The sequence below is a fragment of the Magnolia sinica genome, chromosome 18 (genome assembly GCF_029962835.1).
Source record: "Magnolia sinica isolate HGM2019 chromosome 18, MsV1, whole genome shotgun sequence".
NCBI classification, from domain to species: domain Eukaryota; kingdom Viridiplantae; phylum Streptophyta; class Magnoliopsida; order Magnoliales; family Magnoliaceae; genus Magnolia; species Magnolia sinica.
This window is the reverse complement of record NC_080590.1, coordinates 27911651-27935154: the sequence shown is the minus strand read 5'-3', so window position 1 is coordinate 27935154 and position 23504 is coordinate 27911651. Positions and strand designations below refer to the sequence as shown.

The 23504-nt window shown below is 39.9% G+C and overlaps 1 protein-coding gene across 1 annotated transcript in view; it reads right to left on the bottom strand.

Moving 5' to 3' along the window:
• Positions 1-3498: 3498 nt before the first annotated feature.
• The window catches only part of LOC131234042 (CAAX prenyl protease 1 homolog), a 36367-nt gene continuing 16361 nt past the window's right edge, over positions 3499-23504 (bottom strand). Inside the window, exons 10-14 of the mRNA XM_058231004.1 lie at positions 7538-7630; positions 6630-6743; positions 5190-5261; positions 4531-4596; positions 3499-4011 (exon numbers count right to left, since the gene is read on the bottom strand). Coding sequence (XP_058086987.1) covers positions 3895-4011; positions 4531-4596; positions 5190-5261; positions 6630-6743; positions 7538-7630 — 462 coding nt within the window. The 3' untranslated portion in view covers positions 3499-3894. The remainder of the gene's footprint in view (positions 4012-4530; positions 4597-5189; positions 5262-6629; positions 6744-7537; positions 7631-23504) is intronic.

The window sequence follows — 23504 nt, the reverse complement described above, 5'->3', positions numbered from 1 at the left end:
GAGAAAACAAAAATACAAGGCTTATCTCTGTCCCACTCTTCCATTGTACAAAATTTCTCTCACCAAGAAATACCCTAGAAGAATGGATCCTCTCTCCACTTATGTTTTCCTTTTATAGACTACATGCTAGAAAGAAAGAAAGAAATTAAATAAATAAATAAATAAAAGCACATGCAAAGCCTAACCAGGCTTCACATGTACACACATACGTACATGGGTATGAACGCATAAAGGAGAGAGAGGAATGACGGTTTTGATCTTAGAACATGACTTAACTGTTGACTATACGTTATTATTTCTTTTGCGCATTATAATGGTATGTTTATAAATTTATCTATATAGACTTGGCAATATGTGTATCCAAGTTGAGTCGCTGTCAGTATACATTTTCCATGGACTTTGTACAACAAGATGAAGACTTTTTGAACACTTGTACAGGAAGTAGACGCTTTTCCTTGTGATTAGAAAGGAAATATAGTGGCATTTTGAGCATAATTGGAGAGGCTTTTTAGTCGTGATTGTAAAGGAAGTAGAGTTTTTTTTTTTTTCTTTTTTCTTTTTTCTTTTTTATTGTGATTAGAAAGAAAGCATGTTGAGAGGCTTTTTGAAGAATTAGGATTATTCACAAACTTGGACAGGAAAACCATCACTTGATCATTTGGGATTTTTGGTACACTTCACTTTTTTATCACTTGGAAAGAGAAACTATCACTAGATTATTTTGCATTTTGGTACATTTTCATTTTCTTTTTAATAAGCATTTATCATATGATAATTGACTGCAGTTTTTGAATAAGCACTGAAAGAGAAGTAGCTAGCTATATGATAGCTTTTGAATAGAGTAAACAGCAAAAGGTACCCATGATGGTGTTGAAACCATGGTCACTTCTGGCATGGTTGTGGTAGAAATTTTCAAACTTGTCCTTATTGAAAAATTGACCATATTGGCATCTTCCAACATTAGGTAGATTGATGTCAGAGTTTTCTCAAAGAACCTTTTGAATTTTGCATCTTTTCCAAGTTACTATAGCTTGTGATTTGGCCTTGTGTGGAAAGGAAGAAAAGAATGTTCAGTTGGTCTTAAGTGATGTTGGAGGACTTTAATCATGCCAATTGTAAGAGCTAATATTAGATTAGAGACATGTCACAACGTTGTGAAACATGTGCCACATTGGCCTTCACGCATATGAGATCCACAAAATTCATTAGCTGGTATACCAGCAACAGTGAAGAACAAAAATTGAAAGTTTCAAGATAGTCTAGTCCGGCCGGGCTGGTAGGGTCAGGCCAGCGCCTACACAAATTTTATCGGGCTCAATTCTACCATGCTTGGCCTATATCAGGCTCGGCACAGGCCTTGAACCATGTATGTCAAGCCAGGCTTAGACTTATCTGGCTCGACCCACCCACACTATAATTGCTATGACAATGATATCATCCACATACGCTACCAACACAAGGACGCCAGCCTCACTTCACAAAAACAGAGTGGTCAGCCTGACCTCATTTCATCCTATATTTAAACATCACTTTATTGAAGTACAAAAAGCTCCCCGTGACTCAAAAATAATAGACAGTTGCATCTCAAAAAGAATAGACAGTAGGACCACATGCCGGCATCAGGCCAGTACCTTAGACAAGATCTTATATAAACTACCCACCCAATTGATTGGGCGGAAATCCCTAACACAGTCGGCACCATCCTTCTTAGGAATCAGAACTATGAAGGAAGCACCAATTCCGGCCTTCCTCACTCCTCTGAAAAAATCAAATAATTCCCCTCTCAGAATACCTGGGAAAAAGCTAAAGGGAAACCATTGGGGCTAGGAGCACAATCCCTTGGGAAGCCAAACACAGCTTCTTCTTTTTTCATCAAACTACAAGCTGAGAGGTTGCAGACTACTGCCATCAAATTCAATATGAGCTCAAGGCACAGATTGGGTAAAGTTCATGGACTCTCCAAAGACAAATTATATGTGTAAAATTGGCAAACCATAAAATAATAATAATAATAATAAATAAATAAATAAATAAATAAAAAGGCAATTTAATTAGAGTCATTACATATTCTAGCAGAGTATGTATGATGGATGTGCTGGCACTAAAAAACTGTGGACATTGCATGCATCAACTCAAATTACATCTGAATTATTAACCCCACCGTTTCTAAGCCATTGTTTGATTAGTTCCCACATCTGAATGATCCAAAACATTTTTCTGTTAATGGAACCTTCAACTTTAACCATCTAATTTATGTCCACAATTCCACAGTCAAATATGATGTAATAGATTGGACAGCTTACCGTCAGTTACTTTTATGAAGTACAATGCAATTTCTAAATAATTTCCTTGTGTCTACATATCATCCATCATTCTCTACCGGAGTGTCAAAGCCTTTCTCATTTAATTACAAGATGAGAGCAATTTCACCAAGCAGCCACAACGCCAGAGGTGCTAATTCCCAATAAGCTTGGACAAGGTATCAACGACAGTGATGATGATCTGCAAACTTTGATTGTAAATGATCATAGAAAAACTTTCATGTTCTTCTTAAGCAAGGATTTCTTTTCTTTTATTATTGTTATTATTATTTTATCAGGGCTGTGATTCAACAAGGATCTGTGCAAAATGACATTGTACTTTTTCTCTCTAGGCCCCAACTTTGGCCTTACGTTTTGACCTGCCCGATGAGCGGACAAACATCATTTTTGGTCCATGGAATGTTCAGAGTACACCCTGCCAACGAACAGCCCATATCTTTGACACGTGTGCCATCCACCAGGATCCCTCACGCATGTTCCACCCCCTCGCACAAGGGTCACCATGCACCCCATTGAATCGCAACTGTTTTTGTCAGTATTTTTCTAGGAGAAAACCAAAAACCAACTCTTCATGGAGTTTGGGATCCCTTCATATTTCCACTTATACTAGTCAGAACACAACACATCTTCATTGAAGCAGGTAATCTATTATCATTAAAGCTGGGCACTCGACTTGTTCAGACCCGACTCGACCTGAACCCAGGGGGTAAGTCAATCTGAACCAAGTAGACTTCGTCCAATCCAAACTCATACCAAGTCGAGTTCAGGTCACCCAGTAACTCGACTCAACTCGACCCGAAATCCGACTCAATCCATAACCTGACTCATATATTATAAAAATAATAAATAATAATAAACAGATTTGACATTTCAGTTATGAGATGCCTATTAGCTGATGGAGAGACTGCAATTCTGGCAGGTACACTTAGGTTCTGAGCTGTGACTTCAGCTCGCAGAATCGCAGATACTTGCTGCACCCGACTCGACTCAGTGCTGACTCGACCCGACTCAGTACCTGTGATCAGGTGGGACTAGGTTGGGTTCGGGTCAGGTCTATTTCAAAACCAGGCCGAGTTGGGTCAGCCCTAACTCAGTCCGACTCAACTCGATGCCCAGCTCTAATTATCATCACTAGCCGATTCAAAGAAACACATCCACTTAATTCATCACAGGCTGGTGAACTGAAAAGACTACCAAGTTCTAGATGGAAGGGAGAGGAAATGGCGATCAAGTACAACTTCATAAAACTGTCTTACAAAATGGTATTGGCCTAGGAAGAAAAGAAGTAAAAAAGAAACTAAGAAGAAAAACTGAGCTTCAAAGACTTCACAGGCTGCTGACATATTCAAAATATAAGTTGCTACACATCTGAGTGTGTTTTTCCCCTTTCTTTGGAGTGTGATTGAGGTATTACTAGGGACCCAACTGAAGTTATGGAATGAATGCAAGTTTCACCCAAGGGGGTAAAAATATCATCGATTTCATGCAAGTCTCGCAACTCCCTTTGCTCTAAGACAATAGATGATGAAATGCAGGCATCATCCCAATTTATATCCACTTGCCAAGGTGTGTTTCAGTCCCTTTTCTTGTCAGAATCATCAAGTGCCGCCAGCCTCTCAACTAGTGGGGGATGAGAATAATGGTAAGCTGAGTACCATGGGTCCGTATTCATTGCTGACAGATTTTCCTCCTGAAACCCAATAAATAAACCTCTGATCAGTCATTAATAAACAGGGAAGAAAGAAAATAAATCAACAAACTAGAGGTATTATATGAAGCTTGATCAACCTACTAATAATACATGTGGGGTCCATCTTCAGATAACCTAAAGGTGTTCATGTGGTGAGCACCATCATTTGATTGGCCATGCCCCATATCTCCCATCGGCTAACCTAGCCACCTAATGAATGTGGACAGCAATTGCAACCAACTGTCCACATCTGAGGCCCCTCATATGGAGACAATTAGGATTGCCTACCAGGAGATTTTCGGGATGTCTGATCCATCATGGTTCCCACTGTAAGGTGAACCCGCACACAGTTTGTTGGGCCGAGAAAATACTCAATGGAATTTGCACAGGCCACGAGATTTTATTCTAGAGCCAAAAGAAGGGCCTGTAGCATTTATCTCATCACTAACCACAACTCTTTCACAGAAAATCAGAACAATAACAGATATCTTGGATGTGACAAGCACGAGAATCAGTCACCTGCAATTTCACTAAGCCTGCTCGAAGTGGCGAGGCATAGCCAAGCTTCTTTGCAAAAGCATCAGCCTGCAATAAAAAGAAAACATCAAACATATTTCAAAACAGGATAGAAGACCGGATGTAGTTCATGCTCAGCTCTATCTGGCACTGCACTCTCTAGACATCAACTATTCACAAATGCCCCTGTGGGTAGAGAGCAAAATTTTGCTTAGGTGCAGTGTGGGGCCTAACCACGATGTCATGTGAAACATGTTCGTAATCATGTAATGGTGAGTTCCATGTTATTTTATGGAACCATAACTCTGCTTAGTGGTTTGCCTTGAAACTACACCCCAATAACTCTGCTGGCTCACCCTTTGGGGTGTGCATCTGATAGTTGGCTTGGGGGTCAATATTGGGTGGAATCATGCTTGCATGTGAGTGGTGTGAATGTTAGCCTCTGTCGTGGCAAGTTCAATAAAAGAGAGGGTTAATGTCCAGTGGACAACCAACTGTAGAACTTTTGCCAATATATCATTTGAAACCCAACCATGAATTGGAGAAAATTGAGATGATGATGACAGAAGAAAAATTGAAGATACAGATGTGCACAGTCCCACCACGGATCTTACAGATGGATTTTAGGGGACATTGCTTTGTTAAGTTACATGTTTACATACCTGAAATTCGAAAGCTCGGCTTACAAGGTTAAGACCAAAGCTTACAAGGTGCTGAAGAGGTATAACAGTGTGCTGCAACAAATGAGAATGCTGCATTACAAATCAATGCTTTCAAGAAAAGAAAAGAAAAGAAAAAAAACAGCTGGAGATCAAGTTGGTCACCCTGCAATTTCAACCACCAGCTTGAACTGTGACATCATCCCCATGTCCATAGATTTACATGTGTTTACATATATGTAATTATGGTAAAACCTAACAGTTCATACAGGTTCAACTGCAGTTTGTACCAGTACAACTTTGTAGCGGTTCAACAGACAGCTCGCAATGGTTCAGACAGCTTTTGAGTTTCCAAGTGGTTTGAATCAAACCAAACTAGGAAGGACTCTGATTCCAGTTGAATCCTGTCAGACCAGATAGTCTGGTCCAGTTTTTAGAACTGTTACAAATACATGGAACATCCTGCCAACAATATGGATGCTTCTTTGTTTCCAAAACAGCAACTTTTGGAACAGTGACCATCACAAGGAAGCATACAGTCTAAAGAATTAGAAGTCTAAGATGACAACAATCAGGATTCCATAAGGTAAATGAAATGCTTGGCTGATCCTGTTATTAGCTGAATGTTCGCAATCTTCTGGGAAATTTCTACTCACATCAGTGAAAGAAATGTTTGTTTTAGAAGCCAATACATGAATCTTATAAATGAAATAAAATAAAATCAATGACAAGCTCAAAAGGGACTGACTCAGCATGAAAAGCCCTGAGAATTCCAAAATGTTCAGGGTGAGAACTTTTTTTTTTTGGGTGGGGGCTACAAGTTGAGAACTTATATTGAAGCAATACAAGTAAAAAAAGAAGACTGACAAAAGTGTGTTTAAAAAGACTGGTAAGCAATTTGATAAGATAAAAGGGTTGGTCAATAGAAAATAGACAGCTATACATTAAGACTTTAAATTTTATTTTATTTTATTTTTTTTTTTAAATGACTGCATTGTACATATGTGAATGCATTGGTAGACCTGAAAGTAGAAATTAAACAAGAATCGGACAGTAATGCCTTGATACCTTAAAAAGTGTTCTACCTCGTCTCTCTCACAGATTTTACCTTGATACTTTAAAAAGTGTTCTACCTCGTCTCTCTCACAGATTTTTTTTTATATAAAAAAAAGGGTGGAGAAAAGGGTCCTTGGTGTTTTTGGTGACATGAATAAAAACAAGAAGACTGAGAAATACCCCAAGTAAGCTTCTAGGGAGCACATACAGCCCATGATCAAGTTAACACTGAGTCATTTCGATCACAAGGGAGCCAAAGTAAAAAAGTGGGAGATAATCCCAGATAATCCCAGAGAGCACAGTAGATAAATATTACAAATTGCCTAGATACAAACACATATCATATGTTCCTTAACTTTCAATAGAATATGGGGCAAAGTTAAACACCTGAAAAATTATGAGCCCGATGAGGACTGGTTGTGTATCAAACCCAAAACTTAGAAACAGATCCTTTGAGTTCCTCACAAGAGTATATCCTCCAAATTGCAGAAACGTGAGAATCTGCAATAAAATGTAAATCTGGCTGAGAATCCCATTTTGAATTGTATAAAACTCAAAAACAAAAATTGGATCAAATACTCAGCGCATTTAGAGACCTAGTTATGTTTTGTTACAGGATTTCAAAGTCTAAGACCCATTACAACAAAGAAGAACCAACAGATATGCATACAACCCTATTTCTCATATTTGGATAGAATGTTGAATTGTGATCAGAATGAGTGTTCCAAAAAAAAAAAAAAAATGCAGTAAATGAAAACAGGGGTAGCATTATATCACAATTCTGATTGTAGATCATAAGATTTGTGTTCGGATTACTTCAGACTATTTAGGAAAACAAAATAGAACTTCGAGAAAAGATCAGGAAAAAAAAAATGAATTAGTCTGCATGACCTAGGGTTGACATCAGATTGCTGTCAGTCACCATTGTAAATCATTATTCTCGCACCATTCATGTACTCGATGATCCAAATATCCCTCCAAAATATCTCTGAAACTTTTTTTCCCCGTTTGAGCCTCCAAATCTAATTCTAATTCAGGTGAAACATATCTCATCAACCCCAGAAATTTGAGGGAAGTTGTTAAAACTCTGAACCAGATATCTAGAAATTTGTTCGACTGAAACTGAACATGCATTACACCAATATTTGAATAGTGTTGGTACTTGCACTATGATACTTAAACGTTTCCCACTTGTGACTAACAAAGTTCAGGAATTTTTACAGGGAGAAGATGAAGAAAGGATATGGTAAAGGAAAACCAAGGGACATTTCAGCATCTCTAAACTCAGAACATACCTGCACCGCGATGAAGGAATACATTGTATGATTGAGTTTCCAATGCCCAAGTTCGTGGGCAAGAACAGCAACAACTTCCTCCTCATTTTTGCACTGCAAAACATCACTTCTTCATCATATGGAAACAGGTTTTGGTAATTCAACTGCTAAACAAGCACAAAATCTAAACTGTACATAGAAACCAATGGGGTAAAGGATAGAAGGAAGATGCCAGCACATCCAGAATGTATGATAAAAGGTTTGATATTTTCAGCAAAAGTTGTTGATTACTGATAGCATGTTAAATTACAAAAGTATAAGGGATCACAACAAGTCAGAGGGAATGACAGAGCCTACAACTATACTTCAAGTGCCAGGAATCAGAGAAATGTCAAAAAGACAAAATTTCATATCAATTAGTACTGTAATTACATTTTGTTGAAAAATATCTTTCACATAACTTGATGGCAGCCCGACAAGGATAAAACATTGAACTGAAGCAGAAGATCAACCATGCCCAAAACGATAAGGATCTTCTCCTCATTTTTATCAGGATCCTCAGTAGTGGTGGTGGAGTCGCTAAATATCATAATTGATGAAGATAGCATTGGAGATGGCAACCGTAATGGATGAAGATATGACTTGGGTTTTGAATGTTCCACATACCAAAATATCCTCATACTACTACTTTCAGTTTGACACATCCAACAAGATGTATACATCCATATTATTTATCAACTTATGTTATCTAGATGCTTCAATGTGGTCATATCCGCATGTCACACATACTGGGTGCTGGTACCACTAAGAAAATGCCCATGTTATCCCTAATCCAAAACTTAAAATAATACCTGATTATATATATATATATATATGAGAGAGAGAGAGAGAGTTAATGGTGGTTTTATTAGAAAGCACGCCCAAAAGGCAAGAAAAGAATACAAAGAAAACTAAAGAAAAACCCCAAACGACAACCAAAAAATGAACTAGGCTGATTTTACATAGAGAACCCATTCAAAGACGAGGTTCTTAATTCTACCAATTATCTCCTCAAAAACTACTGGGGTATTGCAAAAATAGCAAGCGTTCCTAGCTCCCCAAACAATCCACAAGATGGCCATGATGAATAACCTCCACCTAGCTTTCCCAGAATTCCTGCTCCCTCCGCCATGCCAAAGCCTAAAAAAGATCCTCCACCGCTTTCGGCATCACCCGCTTCATAAAAAAAGGCCCAAAACATAATCCCATATCTTTGAAACAAACAGGCAATGAATAAAAAGATGATCAATAGATTTTGCATCTTGCATACACATCAAACAGATGTTCGGCAAAACAAGCAATCTTCTCTAAAGATTATTGATGGTAAGGATCCTCTTCCTTCCCACCAACCAAACGAATACTGCCACATGGGGGGGAGGAAAGCGAGAGGGAGTGGGCCCAGATATTGAACCACAGAAAGAACGAACTGACAACTTTTTGGAAGAATGAGCCGACCAAATCAAAGAATTCGCATCTTGGCTTGAAGGCATTGCATATTTAAAGCAGTCGAGTAAAGCCACAAAATCCTCAGCTTCAACATCCGTCAAATTCCTACAGCAAGGAGGGGACCAAATGATAGCTCCTCCACAGGCAGAGAAGCATTCCGCCACAAATATCAGCCGGTCGGTAGCAATTTGAGCTAGCCAAGGGAACTTACCTTGGAGGGACGCATCTCCACACCAAATATCCACCCAAAATCTAATTTGGCGACTATTTCCAAGAGAGTTTGCAATCCCTTGTTGAACTAGAGGCTCGGTAGCTGCACTCACTTTCTAGACTGAAGAGAGTATCCAATCCCTTGTTGAACTAGAGGCTTGGTAGCTGCAATCACTTTCCAGACTGAAGAGGCTCCATATAAAGAGGACCTTTTGACGAACCATCTGCCAAATTGAGTGTCGTAATTACTTGCAATGAGCTTCCTCCACATCCTTCCTGTTTCAGTATTGAACATCCATATCCATTTACCGAGAAGAGACGTGTTCACAAGCTCCAAAGATTTGATACCCACACCCCCCTTATTAATCGGTCTACAAACCTCCTCCCATCTAAGAAGATGGAACTTATGACCCTCCATATTGCCTCTCCAAAAGAAATTCCTTCTCATCTTTTCTAACTTCTACAATATCGATTTCAGGCAGTTAAACATCAACGAAAAGAAAATCAGCATGTTAGCGAAAGCTGTCTTGATGAATAATAGGCGACCTCCGTATGATGAAAATCGTGATTGCCAACTTTTTAGTTTCCTATCAATTCTTTCCAACACCTTGTCCCAAATATGCGTGGGAGGCTTGCCAATACAAAGCGGAAGGCCCAAATAGGTTGTTGGAAAGTCCCCCATTTTACACCTAAAGGAGCCCCCGTTTTACACCTAAAGGAGCATGCGAGCTGAAATAAGGAGTAGGCACTGACATGTATCCCTAACATTTCTAATTTGGCCACATTCATCTTAAGACCCAAGACTGCCTCAAAACAGACAATGATTTTCCACAAATTGTCAACTGAAATCAAATCCACATCACGAAAGAGGAGAGTATCTCTGCATATTGAAGATGGGTGAAGGAGATAAGAGTTCATTAGCTACTTTGAACCCATTAATCAAGCCATTTTCCTCCCCCTCCTTTTAAGCATCATGCTAAAAGCTTCTCCAATAACGAAATTGTATTCTGAGAAGTTCTTTTTATCTGGTTCTCATGATCAACTACACTAGAGTTGGATTGGAATTCTGTAATGCTTATAATTGGATTTGAGATTTTTCTTTTTCTTTTCATTTCTCGCTTGTCTTCCTTCTCTATTCCGAAGCTTAGACCGCTTTCCATTTAAGAGAAGATCCAAATGAAGCACTTCAGGGAGCTTCCAATAATTTGATTGATTTATTTATCCCTTTTCAACATGAGGAGAAACAGGAAATGAATTTAGGCTCCTCCCTTGCAAAGAAAGATCATCTGGTCTGGGATTCAGGCTCTCTTATCGAGAGTTTGAAGCCTACAGTCCACTGAGAGTGGCAATCAATGAAGGGGGTGAACACCCTATATGATATGATGCATGTGATGATGGATTACACCGTATATGATGTACTAGTAAAGCATATAACTAGAGAAGGTCACATATAAGAGTTTGAAAAGGTTCGTTTAAGACTTTCGAAATAGAGTATAAGTGGTTGGTTGTTTTTTAAACACACCCCACACTCATGCACTCACACCACAGTAGAATTTCACCACAATGGGTACTCAAACCCATGACCTCGTGTTGAAACTCTTGTGAGTCTACCACCGAGGCATGAGTTTAGAATCTCTATCAGTGCAGTTGTGGTGACAAAAATTGCCCACTCATCAACATATTGTGGTTTTCCCCTTTCTACTCCCCTCTCTCAGGAGATTGGTGTCCAGTGTACAACACCATATAAAAAAGAATGCATTGGATAGCTACCTAGGCCCTACGCATTGAGAAGGACATTTTCAGAATCACCTTTGCCAATATGGTTTATCAATCATGTATCGGATGCAACAATCCTTAGGGTTAGCAAGTGCAAAGCTTCAGATCAAATCCACACCCACTTTCTAGGAAGCCAAGAATCTTTTGAGGTTGAGAACTCTGCCTGGCAAAAACCCAAGCTTTGAGAGTTCCATTAGAAACTACAAGCACTTTCTCCACCCAGGAGTTACTTTACTAGCCAGTAGTCATCGACATGTTCCCATAATTTTCCATAGACCTCTCTGAGATAAATAGTTTTTTCTATGCAATTCCCAATGTGAAGTCTCTAAATCTTATGGGGATGGACCATAAATTGGTGACATGTCCACGCTTGTGCAAATCCAACTTGAACAAAGAATCACCAATCCATGAGGATGATATAACCAATATGTGTTCAAACAAAGCTTGTCCCATAAAGAAATAAATGAGCTATAACATAAATAAATGTGTTCTTCTACTCCAGCAAGTCAATCAAAAATAAGAGAAACAAAGAATATAAGAACTGACACTACTATCATAGGAATGGAAATAGACTTTCATGAAAAGCATGAGCAGGCAACATAATCCCTGCTATTTATTGTTTCTAGCTAATTCAAGAAGAACAAAAAGTAGTTGTAATTTGTAACTGTTAATATCCGTTAGGCAACTTGTTCAAAAAGTGAGATTGAGAAGGAAGAGAGAGAATGTGAGGAGAAGAAAGAAAAAGGAGAGACTCAAGAGAGACCCACAAGGTTGTGACAGCCCTAGCCCCTCATCATTGTATAATTAAGGCTTTCAAAACCCTCTACTAAAGTTATTGCATAAACCAAAGCCTATGCACTTAAACTCTATTCTAATACAACTTTTAAGAACTAAGAAGAGAATTAATATGAAACAATGGAAACCATCATTTTCATGTAAAGTGAGCAACATGAACTCATAACAGTTTATTTGAGAGGATTAGAAGGGGAATGAAGAAGAGAGAAGGAAAGAAGGAAAGAAGGGAAGAATAAGGGAAGGGAGAGTTTTGAGAGAAGCACCTTTTGTTATATTACCAGAGAACACCTTGCATGCTCCTGAAGAGAACAAAAAAAACCATGTACAAAACACACCCACACTAACATTATATAGGTACATTGCATTAACTTCCCCTCAAGTTGGAGCATAGATTTCAAGCATGCCTAACTTGTCAGTGATATTGAGAAGAGCATCTTGACTGAAAGACTTAGTAATGACATCAGCTACTTGTTCCCAAGAACGAATGAAGGGAGTTGCAATATCCTTGTCAACCACCTTCTCCCAAATGAAGTCGTTCACTCATGAAACACTGGATTGTTGGCAATGTGAATGACAGCCCAATTATCACAGTGCAAATGAATGGGACGGGAAGGATTATAACCAAGTTCCTGTAGGACGGCTCGAAGCCGAACAAGTTCACATGTTGCATGAGTCATCACCCTATACTCAGCTTCGATAGGAGATCGTACAACAACGGGCGGCTTCTTACCCTTCTAGGTGACAAGATTGCCACCTACAAACGTACAATATCCAGAGGTAGACCGTCGATCAGGCAAACTTCTAACACAGTCGTTCACTCATGAAACACTGGATTGTTGGCAATGTGAATGACAGCCCAATTATCACAGTGCAAATGAATGGGACAGGAAGGATTATAACCAAGTTCTTGTAGGACGGCTCGAAGCCGAACAAGTTCACATGTTGCACGAGTCATCACCCTATACTCAACTTCGATAGGAGTTCGTACAACAACGGGCGGCTTCTTACCCTTCTAGGTGACAAGATTGCCACCTACAAACGTACAATATCCAGAGGTAGACCGTCGATCAGGCAAACTTCTAACACAGTCAACAATGGGTAGCCCGAAAGGTAAAGATGACCATGCTACTAAAAAAGCAAACTTTTACCCGATGCAGACTTAAGATACCGAAGAATACAATACACTGCCGTCAGATGCGTGATACAAGGGGGATATGTGAATTTACTAACAACACCCATAGCATAAGAAAGATCCGGTCGGCTAATAGTGAGATAAATAAGTCAACCAACCGACCAATAGGTATATCTTTGGATCAGAGAGGAGAGCACCATCATCAGGATTGAGTTTCATAGTGTCCATATGCGTAGTGGCAGGCTTGCATCCTAGCATCCGTCTCTGAGAGTGGATCAACGGCATACATTCTCTAAGAGAGCACCACTCCCAACTTCAATCGAGTGACTTCAATCCCCAAGAAATACCGAAGAGCCCCTGGGTCTTTGATCTCAAATCGAGTTTTGAGAAAAGATTTAACAGCCACCATTCCCTCAATATCATCTCCAGATATTACAATATCATCCATATAGACGATCAGTACCATAACTCCTGTGGGTCGATGGCAAATGAATAGAGAATTATCGGCTTGACTGCAAATAAATCCAAAACTCAGAAGAGCACAACTGAACTTATCAAACTAGGAACGTGGAGATTGTTTGAGACCATAAATTGATTTCTTTAGGCGACACACAGGGGGTGAATTGCGAGAACCGTTAGGCATGGAAAAACCCAAGAGTTGGTCCATGTAGACCTCAACAAGATCACTATGTAAGAAAGCATTTTTCACATCTAGTTGAAATAAGGGCCAAGACAAATTTACTACCACAAAGATAACCACAGGAACCAAAGTTAAGTTTGGCCGCTAGAGATTCTCAAAATAGTCCACACCATATGTTTGAGTAAAACCCTTTGCGACCAATCGTGCATTATAACGGTCGACAAACCATATGGGCGATACTTGGTGTTATTATCCCATCAACATCCAACAGTTTGTTTTCCCGGAAGGAAATACGCTCCCAAGTATTGTTCTTCTCCAGCGCCTGCATTTCTTCCATATGTTTGAGAAAAATCCTTTGCGACCAATCGTGCATTATAATAGTTGACAAAATCATCTAGGTGATACTTGGTGCTATAAACCCATCAACATCCAACAATTCATTTTCCCTCGAGTAAGGAAATAAGCTCCCAAGTATTGTTCTTCTCCAACGCCTGCATTTCTTCCATCATAACCTTAGTCCAATCAAGGCTACTCATGTCTTCCTTTGAAATACATGACATAGTAGAGGAGGATATGGAAGCTATAAAAGGCTGGAAGAAAGGTGAAAGATGGTGGTAGGAAACAAAATTACTAATGGGATGCTTTGTGCATGAGCGGGAAAGTTTACATAAGGCAATGGGAAGATTGTCATGAGGTTGAGAGTGAGAGTTTATACCTGAACCACCACCAGGAGCAGATGAGGTGGTAGGTTGGAGATCAGTAGAAATTTTAGTTCGCCAATGATACATAAGAAATTTGAACTTGCAGGGGAGATACCATATCATCATTTAAACATAAATCTAGAAGCGATATAGGGTTAGAATTACATGGTATAAACTCCCCCTAACTAGCAAGAGAATGGTGCAAAGATCTCCCTTCAATAGAAAAGTATGGAATCACTTCAAAAAAGATGACATCTGCTGACACAAACCTCACAGGTCAAAAGGATCGTAACACTCATACCCCTACTGAGAGTTTGAGACCAATAGTAACCTAAGAGAACACACTTTATGGCCCCAGGACTCAACTTTTCATTACTCCCATCAAGAATATGAACAAAGCATGTACACCCAAAAACTTTAGGGGGTAACAGAAACGGTTTGTCCCATGGGTGCAAGAGTTCAAAAGAAGACTTGTTTGATAGTATTCAAGATGGAATACAGTTAATCAGGAAAACAACAGTAAGGCATCATCCCAAAATCCTTTTAAAAGATTCATACCAAATAGGATGGCACAAGTAACTTAAAGAAGGTGACGGTTCTTTCACTTAGCTACACCATTTTGTTAAAAGGGATCGTGGAAATTATGTACGGGACAAGATACCATGATCCTACAAGAAAGACAAAAAGGCATTCAACATATACTCGCCCCATTATCAAAATGTAAAACTTTGATGGGGCATTAAAATTGGTTGGCCACTTTGTTGTACAAAAGCTTGAACATATCAAAAACTCATGCTTGGATTTTAGAAGATAAACCCAGGTTATCCATGTGCAATCATCAATAGACATAACGGCCTTTCATATACCCGAGGCACGATAATGCGACAATTCCTTTATCACCCATCCACCAATTAGACACCATATTTGGAGGCTATCACCTCTCTCCATAGCCTATCCTCTTCTGCACGGAATCTCCATTGCCACTTTCCTAACAATGCCACATTCATCGATTCCAATACCCCTATACACCCTCTGCCGTCAGAGAACGGTTTGCATACCTCTTCCCACTTAAAAAGATGAAACTTGTGCCCATTGTCGACCCATCTTCACAAAAACTTGCGCCTTAATTTTTCTAACTTGTCCAAAACAGTTTTCGAACACTTGAATAGGGACATGATAGAGAGGAAGATTGTATAGCGCTACTTTGATAAGCGCGATCTGCACTCTTAACAATAGGCATCAACTCTTCCATTTAGCGTCCTCGCGATCCTTTCAATCACCTTGTTGAACAAGTATTTCGTTAGTTTACCCACACAAAGGAAGGCCTAAATACGTAGAAGGAAATATTCCAGCACCACACACAGATACCGTGGCGAAACAAGATGAATGTGGTGGAGTATTAGCTTTCAAAAATTTATAGAAACGAATCATACTCCTACATTATGCATGTTGATGGATTTTTTTAACGAGTATTTGGTAAAGTCTCAATTAGATCAAATGAAGGCTTGTTCTGGCAGTGACAACAAGATTAATGTTTTGAATGGTGTCGGTGGTGCGGAGGTTCAAGTGTATGATAATGATATGCTTCTAACTCAATATGGAACAATTGAAAAAACAAAGTCCAAGTTAGATTTGTATTTAGATGAACCAATCGTTGATCAACAGGGAGATTTGGATATTTAGGATCATTGGAAATCAAACAAGTTGTGGTACCCTATTCTCTTCCAAATGGCTCGTGACGAGTGTTCGATCAATATCATAGTTCCTTAAAACTGAATGTTGTGCAGGCAGACTCAGATTCAGTAATGACCCCTCCAGTACTGAGGTGGGTATTGGTCCGTGTTGGAAAAAGCTTTGTGGGCCGTACCATAATGTATGTGTTTTGTCCACGCTGTCCATCCATTTTGTCAGCTTATTTTAAGGCATGATCCAAGAAACGAGGCAGATACTAATCTCAAGTGGACCACACCACAGGAAAAGGTGGCCACTGAATACCCACCATTAAAAGCTTTCTAGGACCCACTGTAATGTTTATTTGACATCCAACCTGTTGATTAGGTCATACAGACCTAGATGGCCTTTTAGGGCCCATCGTAATGTTTATTTGACATTCAACCTGTTGATTAGGTCATACAAACCTCGATGAAGAGAAAACATAAATATTAGCTTGATCCAAAACTTGTGGCTCCCGATAAGTTTTTAATGGTAGGCGTTCAATCACCACTGTTTCTTGTGGTGTGGTCCACCTGAGATTTGGATCTGCACGTCCTAAAATGAGCTGGCAAAATGGATGGATGGCATGGATAAAACACACATTATGGTGGGGCCCACAGAGCTTTTTCCAGCACCGACCAGTACTGACTTCGATACTGGAGGGATCACTACCGAATCCGAGTCCTGTGAAGGCACCGAAATGCACAGAAGATTGGATTCATTTATCATGTGGTATGTTCCCACATTATCTATGTAAATGTAGATTGACTAGTCAAGTTAGTAGTTGTGATTAATTCTCTTCTACCAATTTATGTAGGGGTGAAGAACTTAATCATTCACAAGGACTCCTCCAATTTCTAGTTCTAATGATGAGGAAAGACAGTTTTGATCTTGGAACAGGTAACTTATTAACTATTGACTATATTTTACATTATTATTTCTTGTATGCAGTCTAGTTGTATGTTTATAAGATTTATCTTATATATAGGACTTGGTAATGTGTATCTAGGTTGAGGACTTGTTAATATACATTTTCTATGGGCTTCGTAGAGCAAGATGAAGATTTTTGGAAAGCTATAGTAAAGGAAGTAAGCGCTTTTCATTGTGATTACAGATGAAATACAGTGGCATTTCTTTGACATCTACTTTTTTTTATCCTTCAAAAAAAAAAAAAAAAAAAGAAAGAAAGAAAGAAAGAAAGAAACATAGTGCCATTTTGAGCATAATTGTAGAGGCTTTTTTATTGTGATTGTAAAGTAGAGCTTTTCTTTTTTATTGTGATTAGAAAGAAAGTTTGTTGAGAGGCTTTTTGAAGAATTGGGATTATTCACAAACTTGGAGAAAGAAACTATCCCTTGATCATTTTGCATTTTGGTACACTTAACTATTTTTTCACTTGGAAAGAGAAGCCATCACTAGATTATTAAGTATTTTGGTACATTGTTATTTTCTTTTATAATGAGCATTTTTCATATTATAATTGAAAGCAGTTTTTCAACAAGCATAGAAAGAGAAGTGGCTAGCTATATGACAGCTTTAGAATGGAATAAACAGTAAAAAAAGGCTACTCATTTATAATGGTGTTGAAACCATAGTCACTCATGACATGACTATGTAAAAATTATCAGACTTCTTACCCTTTATTAAAAATTGACCATATTGCCATCTTCCAACATTAGGTAGATTGATGTTGGAGTTTTCTTAAATAACTTATTTGAATCTTCCATCTTTTCTAAGTTACTATTAGCTTGTGATTTGGCCTTGCGTGAAAGGAAGAAAAGAATGTTCAGTTGGTCTTTGGTGGTGTTGGTGAATTTTAATCATGCCTATTGTATGAGCTGATTTATATTAGAGTAGTTCCACAGTGTTGTGACCAGTGTTCAAAATATCGATACTATCGGCCGATATTATCGGTATCGTACCACGGCGAGACGAAACACCCCCGATAACACCCGGAAGATACAAAAAATTCAAAACTTTAGATATCGTACGATATTATTGTCGATATCGTGCGATATATCGTCGATATCGTGCGATACATTGTCGACATCGCCGATACAACCCACCCCAATTTAGATATCGTTGTATTTCCGCCTCCATTATTGTCGGAAATCGACAAACAGAGTCACGGACAGTCACGGGTGTGTTTGCAGGGGACTCACAAGTCCCACTGTAGCCAACAACCCACGACGATAAAAAGCCGATGCCGTAGGTGGTGGAGAATAAAAAAAAAATTTAAGTAGAAAAAAAAAAAGAGAGAGAGAGGGAGAAAGAAATCGGAGACATACCTGTAGCCGTAGGCTGTAGCAGTGATTGGAGGTGGGCCATTCGACAGGTAAGTAGCCTTCTCCCTCTTTCTTCGAATTTTTCTTGATATTTTCTTCAATTTCTCGGTTCCTTCACTGATTGGAGCGTGCCTGTGTGGATTTCTTGGTGATTCGGCGAGAAATCAGGCCAGATTTGAGGAACCGGAAGAGAAATCCTCCTCTGGAACCCTCGCTGCGTGAAGGAGAGGGAAAGCTCTCGCGACGGATGGGGAAAATGAAGGAGATGTGCGGGAGGGGTGAAACAGGGATCGGCGCATAAGGTGGTTTACCGAGCACGTTCTTATCGTACTCAGTAAACTCAGTTGGGCCCACCTGTAATGTATGTGGTCTATCCACGCCGTCCATCTGTTTTCCCATCTAAATTTAGGGGTTTATCCCAAAACTTAGAGAGGGGCAGTGGATCATACCACATGAAACAGTGGTGAAACTGATTTCCACCGTTGAAACCTTTCTGGACCATACAGTGATGCTTATCAGTCATCTAAACCGTTAATAAGATCAGATAGACGTGGATGAAGGGAAAATATGAATTTAAGATGGATCCAATCATCCAAGACTTCTGTGGCCAAAAAGGGTGTTTTAACGGTGGATGTTCAACTCAATTGTTTTGTAAGGTGTGGCCCATTTAAACATTATATATGGTTTATTTTTGGGCTAAAGCCCTGAATTTATCTAGTAAAATGGATGGACGGAGCAGATAATATACATAAATCGTGGTGGACCTCACATGAGTTTACAAAGTATGCTAGGCCTAGCGAGTTACTCACTGTACACTCGCATAAAGCCATGTCCGTGTTCCGTGGGTCCCACGGTAATGTGTGTCGTATCCACACCATCCATTAATTTGGAAATAATTTTTTAGGGCATGACACAAAAAATGATGTAAATATAAATCTTTATTAGACCCCGCCACAGAAAAAACCGGAGAGAGTGACGCCCACCATTGAAACTCGTAGCATTGTTGAGGGCTCATTATAATGTTTATTTGTGATCTAAAATGTTCATAAGTCCAGTAAGATATGGAATAATGGAAAACACAAATATCATCTTGACCATCCATCTCTGGTGGCCCTCAAGAAATTTTTAATGGTGAACGTCACTCTCTCCACTGTTTTCTGTGGTGGGGTCCACTCGAACCCTGGATCTGACTTATTTTTTGGCTCACACCCTAAAATGATCTATTGAAATGGATGGACAGTGTGGATAGAAAAAATACATCATGGTGGGACCCACGTAACTTGGTGACGTCACTTGAGTAGCGCGCATAAACAGGTTGGATAGTCCACGCAACACCAGCGTTGGATTGTTGAATCTACCTCATTTTTGGTATTTGGTGTGGGCCGACCTATCATCCATACCGTTCATAACGCCATTCCTACTAGGATGAACTGAAAACACAAATATTAGTCTAATTCAAAGTTTCTATGGCCCCACGAATATTTCAACTGTGGAAGTTCAGTCCTCACGTTTTCGGCCCACTTGAATATTAGATCCTGCTCATTTGTGGTCTCATGTCCTAAAATGAGCTCACAAAATGGATGAACGGTATGGATTTCTCGTGAACATCATGGTGGGCCCCACTTAGGTTCCCGCGCAGGACTTGCTATAAAAGGCTTTAGCAGGAAATCCGCGTCCCACAGTTGCAGTATAAGTCCCAAGCAACGCGCAAGAGTGCGAATCGTAGCAGTTCACCGCCTTATCCACCTAAAATGCGCTACTAAGGGGATATGCTTGAGTGGTCCACCTGACTCGTGGGCCCTATGCATATGTTAGCAGTACGCATAACCGTGTTAACCTATGCATTGTTAGTAGAGCCCAGGGCGCATGTTAACCTCTCTTCCCTTCCATTTATAAGGGATTTACCAACATCAGATGGCACAAATTGTTTAATCTGGACCACTTATTTGATAGCACAAACTGTGAAGAGTCCACACACCAAAATCAGAAAAAGAAACCCATCAACTGGGCCACACATCTACCTTTAATATAGTAGGCTTAAAATGAGCCGTATCCAGTACTCAAGTGGACCTAAAATGTGAGTATTGAACGTACACAGTTGAAATATTCATGGGCCATAGAAGTTTTGGATTGGGCTAATATTTCTGTTTTCAGTTCATCCAAGTAGGAATGATGTTATTAACGGTATGGATGTCATGTAAACATCACTTTCTAACTCAGAAAGTTTTCAACGGTACGAATTTTCCTACCCACCTTTTACTCTAATGCGGCCCACTTGAGTCTTGGATCCTTCTCACTTTTGGTCTCAAGTCCTAACATGAGCTCCAAAAACAGATGTGCGTGGTGGATTTCTTAAAAACACCACGTTGGGCCCCACCCAAGTTTCCAGCGCAAGAAATCTGCGCCGTGGACCGTGTCTGCAAAGACGAGCACTAATGCTCCTCGAGCTCCAGCTATATGAACAATTCAAAGGAGATCAAAGTTACATGGCCCCAAAGTGATGTATTTATTATATCTACACCGTTCATCTTTTTTTTTTAAGCCCAAACCATCGGATTTTCAAACTATAAATGCATTTGATCAGTCCGGTCCATCTTAAATCTCCAATTCCATCCGTTGGTTTGGACTCCAATGTTGTTTCTGATCATCTGACGGCCACATTTTTTCAATGTTTAGATCATCAAATCAATGAGAATTTTTCAATATGGTCATCCACAATGGGACCCACAGTGTGGACGGTCCAGATTGTTGTTTAAGCTTGCCAACTACAGATGCCTTCCAAAAGTAACCAAGGGCATATACCATAGTATAACCATTTCACGATGCGAGATATGTCAACTTTTTATATTAAATATGGTTACCTCCGGAAAAAAAAAAAACAAGTTTTTCCCATCTATTTTGAAAAAAATGCTCCAGCGCTTTCGAAGTATTGTAAGTTATAGTACTTCTAGTTGCACCATGATACTTGAATAGTCCAATCTATTGATCTGTACCGTCCATTAAATGCACAATACATGTCATTGAATACCATGTAAAAATCACACCAATCGGGCAAATCTAAGCGTCCAATACCATGTACGTGTGGATGGTGCTCTATGGACTATTCCTTAAAATAATCTAACAAAATGGATGTGTCATGGATATACAGCACATGCCCCAAGGTGGGCCCTAACAAGTACTAATATAATATTATTTTACAGATAAAATATGTCGAGAGGAAGAGGAGGTAGGCAACCTAATATAGGGTGGACGTACGGTCGGCCCATTCCCGATAATCGATTCAGGAGTATATGTAATTTATGTGGCCATATATCGAGGAGTGGTGAGGTAACCTGCTTAAAGGAGCATTTAGCGGGAGGGTATCGCAATGTTGTGGATTGCCCGAAGTGCCCACAGGATGTGCGAGAACAGATGAGGACCATATTGGAAAAAAATGTGAAGACAAAAGATGAACGACATGCATGAGAGAGGGAGATTAGGGAGGAGTTGGGGCGGCCACCATATGCAGGTGAGGATGATGTAGTGGATCTCGATAATGATGATGATCCCGAATACAGACGTGCAATTCAAGAGTCCATACGGGATCAGTGGAAGAGGGATCAGGATAGGAGGTGGGACACAAGTAGGCCTAGATTTGAGGGGTCTATCCATGAGCGTGGTGGGGGGAGTGGAGCAGGGGAGAGTGTTAAGGGTGGATCAGGGGAGGGTAGTAGGCGGGGAGGAATATGGGGCATGGGCAGGAGTAGTAGCATGCGGGTACCGGATCTACCTTCAAATCCGAGGATGTACAAAGAGGCAGGAGGGACGCAATAGAAAATAAATGAGATGTTTAGTGGAGGGGATGTGGGGAAAAAAGTCGAAAAATTTATAGCAAAAATTTTTATATGCGATCAAATCCCCACAAATGCCGCAGCAAACCCGCACTTTAAAAATATGATAAGTAAAGTGCAGCGTGGGGGTAAGGATGTGCAGCCTCCCACACCCGCCCAGATCATGGGGAAATACTTGGATGATGAACATGCATAAATGAAGACATACGTTCATTCGTATCGACAGTCATGGGAGATGTATGGCTGCACCGTCATGTGTGACGGTTGGACCGAACCGACGAAGATGTCGATTATAAATTTTATGGTCTATTCCAGGGGACGGGCGGTGTTCCTAAAGAGTATAGATGCAAGTAGTAAGATCAAGGATTCTAACTACATTTACAAACTAATGCACAACGTCATGCAAGATGTTGGGAGGAGAAATATTGTGCAGTTTGTTACGGATAATGGGAGTGCATTTGTTAAGGCGGGGAAGGATATTCAGAGTAAGTATCATATGTATTGGACCCCCTGCGCAGCCCATTGCATCGATCTCATGCTGGAGGGGATCAAGGATAGGCCATCGGTGAAGACTGTAATTACTAATGCAAGGCTCATCACAAACTTTGTATACAACCACAGCTGGTTATTAGCCGCAATGCGCGAGAGGTGTGGTGGGGATATAGTGCGCCCCAGAGCGACGCGGTTTGCCACAAATTATATTGCTTTAAGTAGCCTTCTCAAACACAAACAGGGGTTACGAGAGCTTTTCGCCTCATGATTACGTAGAATGGAAAAAGAGGTTGACAAAAGTAACCTATAGAATTGAAGAGCTGGTACTGGGAAATTCATTTTGAGATAAAGTGCGTGGTGTTGTGGGTATTATAGAGCCTATTTATGTGGTGTTGAGGATGGTGGACAATGAGACAAATCCATCGATGGGGTCGTTGTATCCGTCTATACAGCTGATGAAAGAGGCTATCATGGTTAAAGCTCCCAATGCATATAAGTGGGTGCATGCAATAATAGACGATCGTTGGGAAAGGACGCTTTCTCACCCACTACATCAGGCTAGTAAGTACCTATATGGATTTTTTTCCCATATGCAATAATAAATGAGGGTTGTATTGATGTGTATATGTTGGTTTTCAACATATTTCCTAAATCTCAAATACCATTACAGCCGAAACCTCTTCGATGATAATTCATTAAAAAGGGCTGTGCATGAGGTGTACGATCACTTATCCCCGACTGTCCAGAGAAAGGCACCTTTGGTAGTGAGGTAAATATGTTCTGCACTTACATTCTCCTTATCTTCATCTCAATCATTAAATACTTATTCTAGTTGCTATACACCATCAACAGATTGTTAAATTCCGCGACGCAGTTGGGATGTTTGGGTGTCACCCTGCAGTGAAGTCAAGGAACGCCATGATGCCATG